Source organism: Balaenoptera acutorostrata, chromosome 6, assembly GCF_949987535.1.
Source record: "Balaenoptera acutorostrata chromosome 6, mBalAcu1.1, whole genome shotgun sequence".
In the NCBI taxonomy this organism is placed as follows: domain Eukaryota; kingdom Metazoa; phylum Chordata; class Mammalia; order Artiodactyla; family Balaenopteridae; genus Balaenoptera; species Balaenoptera acutorostrata.
Genome location: NC_080069.1, coordinates 49,507,308 through 49,524,380, shown reverse-complemented (window position 1 = coordinate 49,524,380; position 17,073 = coordinate 49,507,308). Strand labels below are relative to the sequence as shown.

General features: G+C 33.6%; 1 protein-coding gene across 4 annotated transcripts in view; it reads left to right on the top strand.

Annotated features, from left to right (window-relative positions):
- The window catches only part of IFT74 (intraflagellar transport 74), an 88,132-nt gene extending 73,873 nt beyond the window's left edge, over positions 1–14,259 (top strand). For 2 of the 4 annotated variants that reach the window (XM_057547676.1, XM_057547677.1), the window contains exons 17-21: positions 7,108–7,212; positions 7,860–8,023; positions 8,937–9,062; positions 12,551–12,611; positions 13,958–14,259. In XM_057547676.1, coding sequence (XP_057403659.1) covers positions 7,108–7,212; positions 7,860–8,023; positions 8,937–9,062; positions 12,551–12,611; positions 13,958–14,076 — 575 coding nt within the window. In that variant the 3' untranslated portion in view covers positions 14,077–14,259. The remainder of the gene's footprint in view (positions 1–7,107; positions 7,213–7,859; positions 8,024–8,936; positions 9,063–12,550; positions 12,612–13,957) is intronic. The other 2 variants (XM_007176832.2, XM_057547678.1) reach the window with 2 other exon arrangements.
- The last annotated feature ends 2,814 nt before the right edge of the window (positions 14,260–17,073 follow it).

The window sequence follows — 17,073 nt, the reverse complement described above, 5'->3', positions numbered from 1 at the left end:
TGATGATATAGGTAGAAAACTGTACATTTATTTTATCTGCCCAGATTTGCTTAAAGTTTGTTTGCCATAGTTTTATTTGTATATCTGAATTATATTCCACGTAAGTAGAGAGGTGCATTCTAAATTTGATTTATACCTACTGTTGGTTTAACTATGAGTATTTTTTTAATTGTGATAAAAAACACACACAATTTACCATCCTAACTATCTGTAAGTGTACAGTATGGTAGTGTTAACTATCTACACATTGTTATGCAGCAGATCTCTAGAACATATTCAACTTGCAAAACTGAAACTTATACCATTGAACAACAGCTCCCCATGTCCTCCTCTTGAGCTCCTGCTAACCACACTCTACTTTATGTTTCTAAAAGTTTGACTATTTTAGATACCTCATATAAGTGGGATCATGCAATATTTGCCTTTTTGTGACCACTTTAGTTCACATCATAATATCCTCAAGGTTCATCTGTGTTGTGACACGTGACAGGATTTCTTTTTAAGGCTGAATAATACTCTGTAGTATGTACATACCACATTTTCATTATTCATTCATTTGTTGGTGGACATTTAGGTTATTTCCACCTCTAGGCTATTGTGAAATCCTGCTGCAGTGAATGTAAGTGTGCAAATATCTCTTCAAGATCCCATTTTCAATTATTTTGGATGTATACAACTATGAGTGTTTTTACATCTTTATTTTCTTTTTTCTATAAGCTGAAGAATTTTATGTTTAATTATTTCATCTAAGAAACTTCTGTTTTGTGTTTTAGACCATAGTTTTAAGTTTTTCATTTTCTAAGGTCAATATTAATTCAACAAGTTTTTGCCTCCTTTAAGCTATCTTTGTATAATGGCTGTCGAGAAACATACATTTTTTTAAAAGGGTAAATATCAATACCAGGAAATGAATTCAATAATCAGGACTTTGTATTCCTTTCATACTTTTATACTTTGTGTTTACATTTCTTTTAAAAACCTAGTCATTGTATTTTCTCCAGAGATGTAGAATTAAAAAAAAATGAGAACTGGCTTCAATGGAGATAAAAACCCGGTTTGTTACTTTGATAAGGATTTTACTGAAAATTTCCCTTTTGAAGTTTGCATTATCTGACCCCTACAATTAATTTCACTTAGTCAGTTATTTTTAAGTGTTAATTTAAGCCAAGCATATAAATTGTTCTTCCTCTCTTTCCTTAACACCATCCCCCACAAGAAACTTTTTCTATCTGGAAATCACCATAAGAGGTTTATAATATTCTGGTTCATCTTTCAGAGATAATGAATTTTACATTCCCCTTTTGTGAACTGCCTCCCTTTGACCCTTGAAGTTATAACTGGAACTCACCTGATTTTCTTAGTGTACTCTATGCTTCTTAATGGAGCAATATCACTCCCAAGGGGGCAAAATTACTTCTTGGGGGGAGGGTAAAAAAAATTTTAGATACTAACTATAAAGGTGTGTGGCCCTCCAAAGGGTCACTGTACATAAACCGATATACATCTGTAATATAAACAATTCATGGGAGGTGACTGGGAAAACAATAGTCTACAAAAGACTCCTTAGGGGGACAGTAATGAAAAAAAAAAAAGGTTAAGAAACACTGATAAACTGCATGAGTAAAGAGACAAGGAACCTGTCAGCAATAGTTTTTATTTATATTTTTGGAAAGGAAACTCCAGGGAATAAACAAATGCGCTGATGGCAGAATATTTCAGGAACATTTCCCCAGGTCAAAGTGGTTCCTTCTGAGATTTTGCTACTATGTACACACTACTTGGTAAACTTTGCAACTTCATAGCATATCAGAAGGAACTAGTCTGCATCCTCTTCCTGTCTCTTCTCTTGGAGAAGCTTTTAGCTTTTCATGGGGTCCTGCGGTTAAAGGAAGATAAACTTTACCCTGTACCAACCAACCATTTTCTCCCTTTCTCTAGGAAAAGCAGTATATATAGTTTAAAAATGTATTTCCCTAATATATCTTTAATATAAACTTGTAGTTAGATTTATATAACTTTTCACCAAACAGCCAAAATATACAAACTAAGTACATTTCCCATTTAGAGCACTGAAACACCATAAGCTTCAGTGACTTTGATTCAGCACTTTGATTCTCAACTATTTCCAACCCTAGTAGAAATATTAATCCAACAAAAAAAAACCCTCTCAACAACATTTCAGTCCATATATTGATACATCTTTTAAAATAACATATAGTCAATGTGGTTGAAGGAAATGTTCACATTTAATTATACCAACTTAGGACAAATTTGGTTGGTAACAACCTCCTTTCTTAAATCAATGTCTTTTGAAGCTTTTTTTTTTTTTTAACTATTTGGTATTTTATACTCTATGTGATTTTTGTTATATTCATAAGTAGAGAGTTGCTCGATTCTTGAACATGATATTTTTATTATAATGTCACCTTCCAGGTATATTTTAAGCTTTCTGATTTCATAGGTAGAAGAGGAAGGTTTAATAGCAGCTTTGTATTGATTTTTCCATTAGAAAATCTGTATAGGTAATAAAACTTAAATTTATTAAGTCCAAGTAAATTTTGCTGAATCTTACGTGAAGAAACCAACTTACTTACTCATTGCCTGCCCTGTATAAGAGAGACAGCCTGGTAAGAAGGAGTGCCAAAAATCTATGTATAAACTCTAACCAAATCCTAATCTGACTACTGAAATGTGTATGCATTGAGTAGGCTTTATGGGACCTAGGAAAAAGCAGCAGCTAGAAGTTGAAAGAACTGAGTACAGAGATTTAAGATGCTACCCACTCCAAAGGAGAAAAGTTTAGAGATTTATTTAGTTCAGCAAAGTTAATTGCTTATTTATAATATATATCAGCACTTTTCAAAGGAGCAAAATACACAGTCTCTACAACATGTCATTTAAAATGTCCATTATACCATAAAAATTTACATTTAGTAAATTTACTAAATTTACATTTAGTAAAAATGAAGAAAGAAGAAAATGTGAGTCAAGGGGAAAGGCAGTCACTACACACTGAACCTGAGATAATCCAGACGTTGAAATGAAAAGAAAAGGACTTTAAATGTTTATAAACATATTTAAGGGCTTGAGGGAAAATAAAATCATAAAAAATGAACAGATTGGAGAATCCTACAGAGAAATGGAAATTACAAAAAAGAACCAGGTGAAAATTCTAGAGTTGAAAATATAACTAAAATGAAAAATTCACTGACCTTAATAGAAGATTGAGGACAGCAGAAAAAAAGAATCAGTGAACTTAAAGATAAATAAATAGAAATTATCTAATCTGAAGAAGAAAAAAGAATGAACAGAGCCTAAATGACCTGTGGGACAGTTTCAAGCAGTCTAATTTACATGTAATTGTAGTCCCAGAAGGAGAGGAGGGACAGAGAATGGGGGAGAAAAGATAGTTGAAATAATGGCTGAAAATTGTCTGAAAATTTGATGAAAAACTTAATTGTACAGATCTAAGAAGCTCTTTGAACCCCAAACAGGGTTAATGTAACAATTCCTTACCTAAGCACATCATCATCAGACTGCTGAAATGCAACAATAAAGAGAAAACAATGAAAGGAGCCAGAGAAAAATAATATGTATACACAGGGTACAATATATCCCACTATGAGATTAAATTTTATCATAAAAATCATTCTGAATTTTGTATTTTACTCTGATATATGTTACTTTAATATAAAAATCTTCTACCCCTAAATCTAAGTAATTTAAGGAAGATGTTCATATTTGGCTTTTGACACTCTGAAATACCACTGTTTTTTTGAAGGTATTCATATTCCTACTTTAAACTAGAGGAAAAGTGAAGGTAAAATGTTCTAAGATGACAATGCATCACTGTATGCCTCTACAAATAAGTAACTACAGGATGTATTGGATAATTCCCATGCCTATCCCTGGGAACACGGAAGAGAAGAAACTGGCCAAGGCAGGTTTGAATCCAGATTTCTTCGTCTAAATATACAGGATATATATTTCAATTCCATTTTAGTATCTGTTTTTGAGTTAGCTGAAATCAGATTTTATTTTGGTAGCTATAAGGAAAGCAGAACAAAGGATGATGCCTGGGGAAAGAAGCCTGAAGTAGCAAAGTTGACCAAGTGTTACTGTTCCTCTTCCCACAACTCACTGTTGCTCATTGAGGCATCTTTGGATCATAAAGTAACATTTGCTATTGTAAAAAATGAACCTTTCATAAAGGTGATAACAATATCACTCAGCACCAAAGCTTGACTGGCTGTTGACCTTGGGCAATAATTACCTTTCTAAGCTTTAGTTTCCTCATATAATAAAATTTACCCTCGCCCAGGGCTATTACAAAAAGTAAATCAGATAATATATAAAGCCAGGCACATTCCAGGTTCTCAGTAATATTGGTTTCCTCTTAAACCTTTCTTTCCCTTTAAAACAGAGACTTTTAAAGCCAGCATCACAAAGTTAAGAAGTCTCTGAAATAGAGAAGGTAGGTATTATATAATCCTACCAGAATGGAATATTTTTTAAAATACTGTTTTCTGATTATAAATGCAATTCATATTCATTATAGAGGATTTAGGAGATATAAGCAAGCATAAATAAAAACTAGAAATACAATCCCACTATCAAAAGTTTATTACTATTAAAATTTTGGTATCTTTTTAGTCTTTTTTCCATATTTTATCACATCTTGGAAAAAAATAAAAAGCCTTTTCCGAATATTCTCTGCCCAGCTATTATCCCTCTCTTTCAAAGATTTCACAGTCAAATTTCTTGAAACCTTCATATCACTCTTGATTCCATTTCTTTCTGTGAAATCTGTTCTCAGCAGATACATCCAGGTTCTCCTGGTCAGTAAATTCAACACATATTTTGCCATCTTTTTTTTTAAATCTCTAAGTAATATTCTGTACTACAGACCACTTCTTTATTCTTGAAATATCTTTTCCCCATGACTTCTGATTTTTCTCTTATTTCTTTGGTCATTTCTTATTCTATATGGATCCTTCATGTTAATTTATTTTAAAAATTTGGTATTCTTACAGGTGCAGTCATGAATCCTTTTCTGTTGATGATCTGAACCACTCCCATGGCTTCAGGTGCCATCTCTATGCTGGTGGTTTCAGAATCTGTATCTTCAGAGCTCACATTTTTCCCTCTGGGTTTTAGACCCATATTTCTATATATGGACATCTTTACTTATCTCTGTTTGGATGTTTCTGAGGTATCTCAAACTCAGTAAATCCTAAATCGACTGCAGTGTATCGTAAATCCCTCCAACAGATAAAATTTGTATGTCCCTCTGCCTACCCTCCCATACACTCATTTATTCAAGTTGGAAACAGGATTCCACATTTTCTCTCACTCAACTACTGTATCCGGTCAATTGCCTGTTTTGTTAATCCCAAATCCCTAATATTTCTTTTTTTAAAAAAAATATTTATTTATTTATTTATTTATTTATTTATTTATGGCTGTGTTGGGTCTTCGTTTCTGTGCGAGGGCTTTCTCTAGTTGTGGCAAGCGGGGGCCACTCTTCATCGCGGTGCGCGGGCCTCTCACTATCGTGGCCTCTCTTGTTGCGGAGCACAGGCTCCAGATGCGCAGGCTCAGTAATTGTGGCTCACGGGCCCAGTTGCTCCGCGGCATGTGGGATCTTCCCAGACCAGGGCTCGAACCCGTGTCCCCTGCATTGGCAGGTGGATTCTCAACCACTGAGCCACCAGGGAAGCCCCCTAATATTTCTTGAGTCCCTTCAGATCTCTCCTGCACTGTTTCTTCATTTATTTTTATCTGACATAACTGTATATTTTATATATATAGTCTTCTTCCACTGGAGTGTAAGTTCTTTGTTCGTTGCTATATTCCCCATGCCTTTCTATTTGCCTGGCACATAGAAAGCACTTATTTAATAAATATTGGGTTTTTTAAAAGATTTTTTTTGATGTGGACCATTTTTAAAGTCTTTATTGAATTTGTTACAATATTGCTTCTGTTTTATGTTTTGGTTTTTTGGCCATGATACATGTGGGATCTTAGCTCCATTACCAGGGATCGAACCTGCACCCCCTGCACTGGAAGGTGAAGTCTTAACCACTGGACCGCCAGGGAAGTCCCTAAATATTGTTTAATGAAAAAAAATCCCCACCAGTCTAAGATTTCTTGCCTAGATCACTGAATCAACACTTAACTGGTCTTCCTGCACATAGTTATGCTATTTCAATTAATTGTCCACATGGCAACTAGAGAGAACTTTCTAAAATTTAATTATGTTACTCTCTGATTTGAAACTCATTGATGACTTGCCATAGCCCTTAGCATAAAGTCCCAACTCCCTATCTTGACTTAAGCCCTTCATGAACTGAAATCCTTCAATTTTTCAGTTTTCTCTCCTACCACCATCCACTTTGAACTTTGGGTTCTAGTCATACTGAACTTCTCTTATTTGCGCAAAGGTACCATGCTTTCTTACCTGTAGACTTTTTTGCACATGTTGATTATTTTCTCTGGAACACTCACTTTTTCCTTTGTATGGTTGATTCCTAATCCTTAATGCCTTAGTTAAAAGGCATGTCTTCAGAGAATTCTTCTGACCAATACCACATGTTCTGTGGTACCCTGTATTACTCTTTTCATAGTAGTTACCCAGTTTACTGTAAATGCTTATTCAATTTCCTAATTTAACCTCTAGAATATAGCTCCTCGAGTGAAAACAATGATGTCTCTGTTGATTTCCATCATATCCTCAGCACCTGGCACATAGTAGATGCTCAATACTTTTGAAAGAAAGAAACACACACACACATACACACACACACAGGCAATCTTCATTATTTATGGATTGTGTATTTGTAAACTTGCTCTCTCACTGAAATTAATTTGTAACCCCAAATTCATATTTGCAGCACTTTCACGGTCATTTGTGAACACACGCAGAGGTGAAAAATTGGAATTCAAATTTGAAAAATTTGAATGCTCGAGTTGCCAGTGGAGGTTGATTAAGGCAGCACTATGCCTTCCTGCATGAGTTCTCATACTATAAACAAGAATCCTTTTCATGGTATATTATTTAATGTCACTTTTTTTTTTTTTTACCACACTTCTGTGTGTTTTTGCTAGTGCTTTTGCTATTTAAAATGGCTCCCAAGTATAGTGCTGAAGTGTTGGCTAGCGTTCCTCAGCGCAAGGCTGTGATGTGCCTTACAGAGAAAATATGTCAGTCAGGTAAGCTTCATTGAGGCGTAAGTTGGCCTTGAGTTCAATGTTAACAAATCAATAATATATTAAATAAGATATTTAAAGAGAAACATACATAAAACAAGGTTATGTATTAGTTTGATAAAAGTATCATCAAAGTTGATAAAAGTATCGTGAACAGAGACTCACAGAAACCTAATCCTGTATTTCCCATAGGAGTTCAGTATTTGCTAACTCAATGTTTACAATAACTTTACAGAATATAACTACCACAAATAATGAGAACTGACTGTATATGTACTTATAAAATTTTGCTCATAACGTTTCATAACTTGATTTTTTCCCCACATAACTGTGTGTATATGTCATGCACGTATTAAAAATGATGAATCTTTATCTCATGTATTATTAAGTAAGAAAAAGAACTATGTGTGTTCTTACATGTTTGTATGAGAATGGAGACAAATGTGATTAATATACAACAGGTTATGTTGGTTACCTGGGGGGTGAGTAATTTTTTAAAAATTTATCTTTGTATTGTCTCACTAGTTGCAGTGAACGCATGTTTCTTGTGCAGATACTCTTGTAAAACATGATTTTTAATGATTGCATTTCCTTTTGTGTAAGGAATAAAATTTCGACTAATTATGGCCTTGAATCTTCCTGCGTTTCAGATAGTCATCGTCTACAGTTGGATCTACAAAAAATGGAGCTACTGGAAAGTAAAATGACTGAGGAACAACAGTCTCTAAAAAGCAAAATTAAGCAAATGATAACTGATCTGGAAACATATAATGATTTGCCAGCTTTAAAATCATCAGGTGAAGAAAAGAAAAAGGTAAATGGTAACAGTTCTATGAAATTGTAATTCAAGTTGGTTTTTTCTTGATTAATTTTAATAATATATGTATTTTTTTAATTTATAAAATTTATTATTTTCAGTTGACTGATATATAATCTAAGAAAAAATAAAGAAGTTTACATATATAGTAGGAATATAGAGTGATTTAAGTTTCAAAACAAAAGACAAACATTGAAAAGCAAGCAATAGGGTACTTCAAGTATAAACCTTGTTAAATGCAAATTTGATTACGATATTTCTCTACTTAAGACTTCTCAGTGGCTTTTCATTGCCATTTACATTAATTTAAAGTAAATCTGGGGCTTCCCTGGTGGTGCAGTGGTTAAGAATCCACCTGCCAATACAGGGGACACACACGTTGAGCCCTGATCGGGGAAGATCCCACATGCCGCGGAGCACCTAAGCCCGTGTGCCACAACTACTGAGCCTGCGCTCTAGAGCCCGCAAGCCACCACTACTGAAGCCCGCGCACCTAGAGCACATGCTCTGCAACAAGAGAAGCCACCACAGTGCGAAGCCCGTGCACCGCAACGAAGAGTAGCCCCCGCTCTCCGCAACTAGAGAAAGCCCGCGCGCAGCAACGAAGACCCAATGCAGCCAAAAATAAATAAATTAAATTTAAAAATTTACAAAAAAATTAAAAAATAAAGTAAATCTGGTGGAGTACAAACACATATGACAGCCCTAATGAGTTATTATTAATATAGTTAATATTAATTTAGTTTATTATAATTAAAAGGATATTTTTACAAACAGGTTTTAGAGTAATTATAGCCTTGGTAGAATTTTATCAGAATATTATTGAAATTGTTTAAGTCAAATGTTGTTTATATTGGTTTACTAGGTATCTGCTAAAGCCTGTTATTTACTTCTGTTTGGATCTATCTAGAAATTGCATCAGGAGAGAACAGTATTATCAACCCGCAGAAATGCCTTTAAAAAAATAATTCAGAGACTAAACACAGAATATGAGACACTAAAAACACAATTGCAAGAAAACGAGACACATTCTCAGGTAAAAAGAAAAAGAAAAGACTGAAATTCATTTCTATTTTTAGGCTATCTGGCCTGTTCTCTTGATCTATATTTTCACTCCCAAAGTAATCCATTCCTTTTTTTTTTTTTTTTTTCCACCTGCTTTATTTACCTTCCAGATTTTCTGGCTTTGAAGATAACTAGATTCTGTATAGTCTCTACTCAGAATGAATTTACTCCTGCTTTCCTGACTTCTATAAACCTATATCGAAGGCCAGCTCTATGCTAGGCACTGTTCTGGGCACAGCCATTATGGTAATGGCTTTTAAAAATTTCAAAAGTAAAGTGTTTTTAATGCAGAAACTTTAATACATAAATGCTGCAGATAACAAAAATGAGCCGTAATGACTAATATCCCACCACCCAGGAGATGATTCTGTGGATATGAAGACAGATATTTCTAGTCTATATTACTATGTTATGTGTACACTTAGTTTATACATATACATACATAAACATTTATTTCTGTATATTTATAGAAATGGTACCATATTGTACCTATTCTTTGGAAACTTGTTTTTCATTATTAACTATACATCATAAATACTTTACCTTGTCAGCAGATTTTTTTAAAATATGATTCTATATAATATTTGACTATATGGATATAGCATAATTTACTGAGTCAATTCCAAATTGTTGGACATTTAGGTTATTTCTCATTTTCAAACTATTCAAATAATGCTATAAAGAGCAGTACTGTTCCTGAATTTCTTTATTTACATCTCTGATTATTACACAGGATGCATAGACAAGCCCCCTTTTCATATCACTCATCCTGTTGATAATTAACTGAACAAGGTCCAAGGTCTTCTACATTGAGAGCTCTCTCTAAGGGCAGAAATGATGTCTCTTTCCCTCACTTTCTCCCCAGCACGGTGCTAGTGGTTGGCAAGTAATAGGTGTTCAATAAGTATTTGTTGGAGGATTAAATGAAGCATGCGTGTCATATACAAAATCAGTAATTATGGTCTGATAAAGGTTGGTCATTCTCACATCTAATTATCTACGTTAGCAATTTGCAACTATGATTTATTAATGCTAAATGCATTAAATTTTTTCTTCCTTCGTGTACTAATATGATGATGATAGACAACCATCATTAACATTTTGGTATAATATCCTTGTAAATTTTTTTTCCTTTGCAGTTATACACCCTTAATTATATTGTTTTTACAAATAATGAAATCATTCTATGCATATGCTCTTTAAGCATTTGTTTTCTTAAGTGTTTTCAAGTGTTTTTTTTGATGATATTTTTATGGCATCAGCTATTTCATTGTGTGGATGTACCATTTAAAAAAAAGATAAACCTTATATTCTTCTTGAAAGGGGTGGACTCTCATCAAAGTTTGCCACAACTACTAAAAGCTTAGAAGTCACTAATTTACATATTTCAAATTTATTCGTCAGTTACTCTGTCTCTACTTTGTAATATACAGGCCTGGATATAAACTTGTGAATAGCAAAATTATCCTAGTCTGTTTAGAGTGGGAATGGATACTGGAGAAGAAACATAAGAAAAAGTTTATGAGGCCATTGTTTTATGGTTCATAGGAAAAAATACTGATATTTCATATGGATTTTTGGCCCTCCTCTTCCACTGAATGGATGATTTAAAGAGGAAAACATTTGACAAACACAATTTCTTAGAGCCAGTCAGTGGCTACTTCATTTATTCCCACATTAAGTTCTAATCTTATTCGTAACCCCACGTACAGGAATTTGTAACATAAACCACAATTTACAATGCTTCTCTGTATTATTTGTTGCTTTTTGTGAATCCCAACTGTTTGAATCACATCCTGGTCTCTCTATCTTTTGCAGTTATTTACTCAAAAACTGGCTTTTGAGATCTGTAATTTTTACAATAGACCTTTTTTTTTTTTGAGTGGTTATTGATTTGAAATCATTTAAACACATTTATATTGGAGGAAACTGTAAAACTCCTAGAAAACATAGGGGAAAAGCTCCTTGACATTAGTCTTGGCAACAAGTTTTTTATTATAACACGAAAAGCACAAGCAATGGAGGCAAAAATAAATAAGTGGGTCCACATCAAACTAAAAAGTTTCTACACAGCAAATGAAACAACAAAATGAAAAAGCAGGATGGGAGTAAATATTTGCAAGTCATACGTCTCATAAGGGGTTAATATCCAAAACATATAAAGAACTCATAACAGACTTTTAAAATAAGTTGCAGGAAATAAAAGACAGATGTGTGCTTCATGACATCCTTGGAGCATTAAAGGCAAGTAACTGAAATAGATGTATAATATAGAAGGAATTTGACCATCTGACACAGTGTTGCTTTTATATCATTATTCATGTAGCACTTAAGGGGTCTGCTGCATTATAAGGCCACCCCTTTGTATGAAACAAAGAGGAAAAATTTGGTACTTGACTTTGCAAAAGGTTATTAGAGATTTATTGTCAAAAAGTGCTGACTGCTTCCTTAAATCCATCTTAACTTCAAGGCTCTATCAGGGGAAGCTAGATCTGATTTAGTAGCATTAAGTCACAGCACATACAGTTCATATAATTAATTAGTTATGATTCATCCTAATATCTAGATTTATCTCTTTGGAGGAAACAATGGGATGGATGCTACATTAAGACTGAACTTACGCCCTGAAAATAATTTTAACATGAGATTAGAAAGAAATATTAATAATGCTGTTTCAATTATCAGATTTTTTAAAATGATTATTACTTCTTGGAAATGTCCAGGCACAACATTATTTTAATGTTTCATTTTTCAGACTGTCCTTTGTTTAGGAAAAAAACTATGTGCATCTTAAAAAAGAAAGACCATAACCCAGAGTTACAAGGTTAATTAAATCAGAAAAACAATTTAATTCTATAACAGTAAAATTGTCTTTGGAGGAAGCAACCATCAATATAATATCCACATTAGCTTCCTGTTGATGCAGAAATTATTGTAACAGTGCCAGCTTTTTACCAGCCCTCTTATAATCTTCACACTGCAGCTCTGCTCTTATCACAGCCTGTGGAATTAGACAGGAAATTTAGCCCTGGAAATAAGGAAGTTTCTCCTATATAGCTGAACCTTTGCAGTATTAGAATATATAGTACTTTTGTGGCATTAGACCTTCAGGTTTCAAGGAGAGATTCCTATCATGTCCCATTCTTCTTTTTTAAGTTCTTTTAGGAAAGGGAAAAATCATAAATTGTCTTTCAGTTGGTATGTTCATTGGTATAATAAATAATTTCCAATTTAAGTAAACAGAGTAAACCTGTTGTCAAATTCAGCATTGTATTATTGTATTTACTGTTATTTAATTTTTTTTTAATTTCTTTTTTGTCTATCATGGCTTTATCTCAATAAAATGCAGGGAGTTGAAAAGATTTAAAATTGGGGGTGTTTTTTTTCTTATTGTCTCAATGGGGTGTATAATTGTTTTGAATATGGGCACTGGTTAACATTTTTCTTTTGTGTTTTTAGCTTACAAATTTGGAGAGGAAGTGGCAACACCATGAGCAAAATAATTTTGTGATGAAAGAATGTATCCTTTAAAAAACTGCGAATGAGCTTGACTGAGTGATTTTTTTTTTTAGGAATTTCTTTAAAGACTGAAATGAAATTCAGTTCAACATTAAATACCTAATATGTACAAAACACTGGCTAAACTTTGTGGAAAGTAAATGAATAAGACTTAGTTTCCATTCTATGATAGTGTGTGTGTGTGTGTGTGTGTGTGTGTGTACACCAAACTAATAGAAAGGAGACTGTACAGAGCCATAGTGTGGCATAGTGACTAAGTGTACAGGTTTTAGAGTCAGGAGATCTAATTTTAAATATTGACTCTACTACTTATATGTTATGGACTTTGGACAGTTTACTTAATTGTTTAAACCTCAATTTTATCATCTCAGATACAGTTAATACTTCCTTCTCATGGAGTTGTTGGGAGAATTACATATAACCATATATATGTATATACGTATATATGTATGTATAGTCATTTGTTGTTATTTTTAATGCTGTACCTTGGATATCTGGGCAGCAAAGGGAGAGATAAACCAAGTAGTGTCATGAGAAATTTGACCTTCAAGCTCATCTGTGTTTCAGCCAATTCAGCTTCATCTACCAAGATAGTACTATGTCCCATCTTATTTCTATCAAGATGGTTCTTATATTCAATCTTCTTGCTTGTCTTTTTGTATGGACATAGAAGGAAGCAGCTGCTGAGGACAAGTATTGTGGAGTTGTAAGAAACATTTCCCCAAAGGTTGTTTCCTAGTCCCTTTTTGACCTATTTACGGACATCTCTGCTTAGGGAACTAGATCCTGATTCACTGGTTGCATAGGTTCTCCTCTAGGACACTACTGAACATCAGCTCAGGGCAGCATGGACCCCAGCTTACCTCCAGATGAGATGCTTTAAGGGCTTTATTCCCAGTGGTTGTGCAACTTATTTTAAACGCAGAAGATTCCCATTCACAGTATGATAAAGTCCAGAATTCTGGTTTTGTGCAACATAAAGTAGGTGATTTTGAAACAGAGTGAAGTCTAGAGACTTGCCTGAAATTCTGTGTGGTACTCTAAAGGACATAGTTCTTCTGAACGTTGAATTGTTCTACGACCAGATTAAGATTGAGATGAATAACATGTTAACTCTAAAAAAGATTTTATACCATAGGTGAACTTTTTTGAAACAAGTTTTGCCTGGCCTTTTGGGTTTCAATTGATGCTTAATCTGTTTTTTTTAATAACTATTCTAATTGTGTTTTTTTGTGCCATCTTCAGTTTTCAATAAGAAAAATACTAGTACAGTTTGGGTCCTTTCTGAGTCACAAAATTAGATTAATATTTGTTTTGATAATGTTTCCCCTTAACTCATGTAATTAGTCATAGCAACCAAGAGTCAAGAGAGTGATTACCGGCCAGTTATGAAGAATGTGACCAAGCAGATTGCAGAGTATAATAAAACCATCATGGATGCTCTACATAGCATGAGCAGAAACTGAGTCTGAACCAACTACAAGTCTCTATAGAAATATCCTCTTGCTGCTAAACTTCATACATGCCGGATGAAAAATAATAGCTTACCCTTGAAGAGTTTTACCTAAAATTTTTGAATGTTACAATTTTTGTGGCCTCTTTGAAGTGTGAAATTTTAAATAGTATAATAGTTTAATAAATAGTTTACTTATAAAAAAGTATCGTCTCCTTTTATATTTGTATTTGTTTTGCATGGGTGATAAAATGTCTCAAAGAACCAGGAGATAAACAAACTAAAAGTGGCCATTGTTACTCATTTAGTTGGTATAATACATTTATGGCAGCACATGAGATCATCTTTTCATATGTCAAGCCTAGGAGGGGTGTATGGAGTATGATTCTGATTTAACACTTATCAACCTTGCCAATTTTTGCTTCTAGAAAAAGTAAGAATAGAAGGGAGATATTTAGTTTTGAGCTTTACTTCTCAAATAGGGTATATTTGATGTGTTTTAAGACATATAAAGTCACATGTAAATATATAACATTTTTTATATATCAGTTATTCCTAAAGATTTCGAATTAAGACTTTTAATCTTTGCATTTTTAAAATACTTTCTCACATGTAAATATTTGCTAGGAAAAACATGAAATTTTAAAGAAATGTTGTACTTATGGTCGGCTCTTTTGGACTATGGCTACTGCTGTTCATTTCCACCGTGGAGTATGCATTCACTCTTTAGTACTATAGGAGGACTTAAGTAGATTAATTTATAAGCATTGCCAGAACATTTGAAAGGAAAAGGTGGAAGAAGTAGAATTGTGTTATAGGAATCTGGGAGACATTATGGTAACTAAAGATGTATCCTCTCTTTTGGGCAGGAATGAGTCACCTTGGCCGGCATAAAATATTCCTTAAAACTATCCTTCCTTTGCTCTGATCTCATGTTCATCAAGCTATTCTTCTTGTCAGTATTCATGAAACACAAGCATATTAGTTTCTTTTTTAAAAGGCTTTATTGAGATACAATTTATATACGATAAAAATACCCACGCATGTTGCTTTCTTGAAGTAAATATTTATCATTAAATTATTCAACTTTAGTTCTGTGTGAGTTTAGGTAGAGGGGTGAACATTTTTGAGTTTGATTAATTCTGAGTTACTAGTATGGCTGAAGATCTTGCACAGTGATAAATTCATTTAGGTGGCATTTATAAAGTGTGTCCTTCAGATCCTGAGTTCCTCAGATTTTTAATAAGTGTTATACCACCAAAGGATTCATAGTGAAAGGAATTTGGGAAACATTATTTGAAACAAAGGTAAACTGTTTTCTTTCTTCTTGACTGCTCAGAACCCTTAATGTGCTAATGTGCAGTAAGTTCAAGAAGAGTATATACTATTAATATTAGAGTCTTTTTTTCTGAGTAGTGGGATTGTGGATCTTTTAATCTTCGTTGAACTTTCTGATATGTTCTCAAAATTATCTGTGATGTACATATAATACTTAGACATGCAATAAATATTTGAATAAAGTCATATATACAGTTAGTACTTTAACTTGTAGAAAGGACATATGATAGTTAAGACAACTCTGTAGTCATTGAACTAGAACTGAACCAGTCTTTACCCAGAAAGGAAGTAGGAGGAAAATTGCCTATTCATTAAATATATGCATTTGCATTATAACAATGAGAAGTTCGGCAGAAAAAAAATTTGAAAATTTCTTGAAAAAAGCAAGGTTCTCAACTTCCATTCTAAATTACTCATATATGATATTTGGGGAACATAATTGAGCAGGATTTCTTTAAACTAAAACGTGTTATCTGAGGGAAATTCTTGACTAATGTCTCTTCCTTCCTCTCAGAGCTTTTCAACAAATCCGACAAGAATATTCTCTCTGCTAGGATAGACCTGGAGGCTACTATCTGCATGAACCGGCTCTTCCTCAGTCAGTCACATTGCTCAGTGAGTTTCATTCCTGTTAAAATAACACCTTGTAAGTCATGTGGAAAGAAGCTGCAGACTGAACAAACATGCTGAATAGTCTTACTAATGAAGATCAACATGGGAAAGTTAGCAAGTCTTTGTTTTTCCCGTCCTTATCTTTATCAGTAAATAAACATGAGTTCTTTATACTCTTTTTCACTAATGGGAGTCCCTGATTTGGACCATATTCTGGTTTCTTGTTAATGTGTAGAATTCAGGCAGGGTGAGAGGATTAGAGCATGGAGTAGTGCTGTTCACACTGGAGATGAAAGAAGATAGAAGATAATAGAAGCTCCAGGGGTTCTTGCTGTCCCCCTGCCCAATTTCTCTGTTGTTCTTTCCTTTAGCTATATGATTCCAGCATAAACAACCTTAATAAATTAGAATGTTTAGGCTTGAAGTAAGAAGAAATCAAGATGGACTACTAGAGAGTACCTTTTTAAATAAAAGCAGGTTGTGTCTTTAAATTGCAGATTCATAGTTTGAGAACTGAGATTAAACATCTTTAAAAAGACCGGTTTTAATACAAAGGTAGAAAAGTTAGGAAAGACAGATAAACAAAATGAAGAAAATAAATTACTTCTGATCACACTAGTCTCTAGATGTGCATCTATATGTCTTGTCACTCATATCTATTTTTCATTATATACTTACGTATTTTTAATAAAATTAATATCATACTGTTCTTAAACTTACTTTTGCTATTTATAGTTTTGCAAGCATTTGTTCGTGTCATTATATATTCATGTACAACAACATGTTAAATTGCTGCGTACTATTTTATTATAGGAATACTTTCTGAAAACAAACGCCATGTTATTGAATGAAGTTTGAGGGGTGGGGTTAAGTGTAAGCTTTGACTAAGGTAACTGAGTTTGAATCACAGCTCCACTACTAACTTGTCATGTGACCTTGGGAAGTTAGTCTCTGAATTTCAGTTTCTTCATCTATATAATGAAGTAGTAGTGCTTAACTCATAGGATTGAGTCAAAGAGTATGCAGGGTCCAAGGCTTTTGACACAAAAGGCTCTCAGAA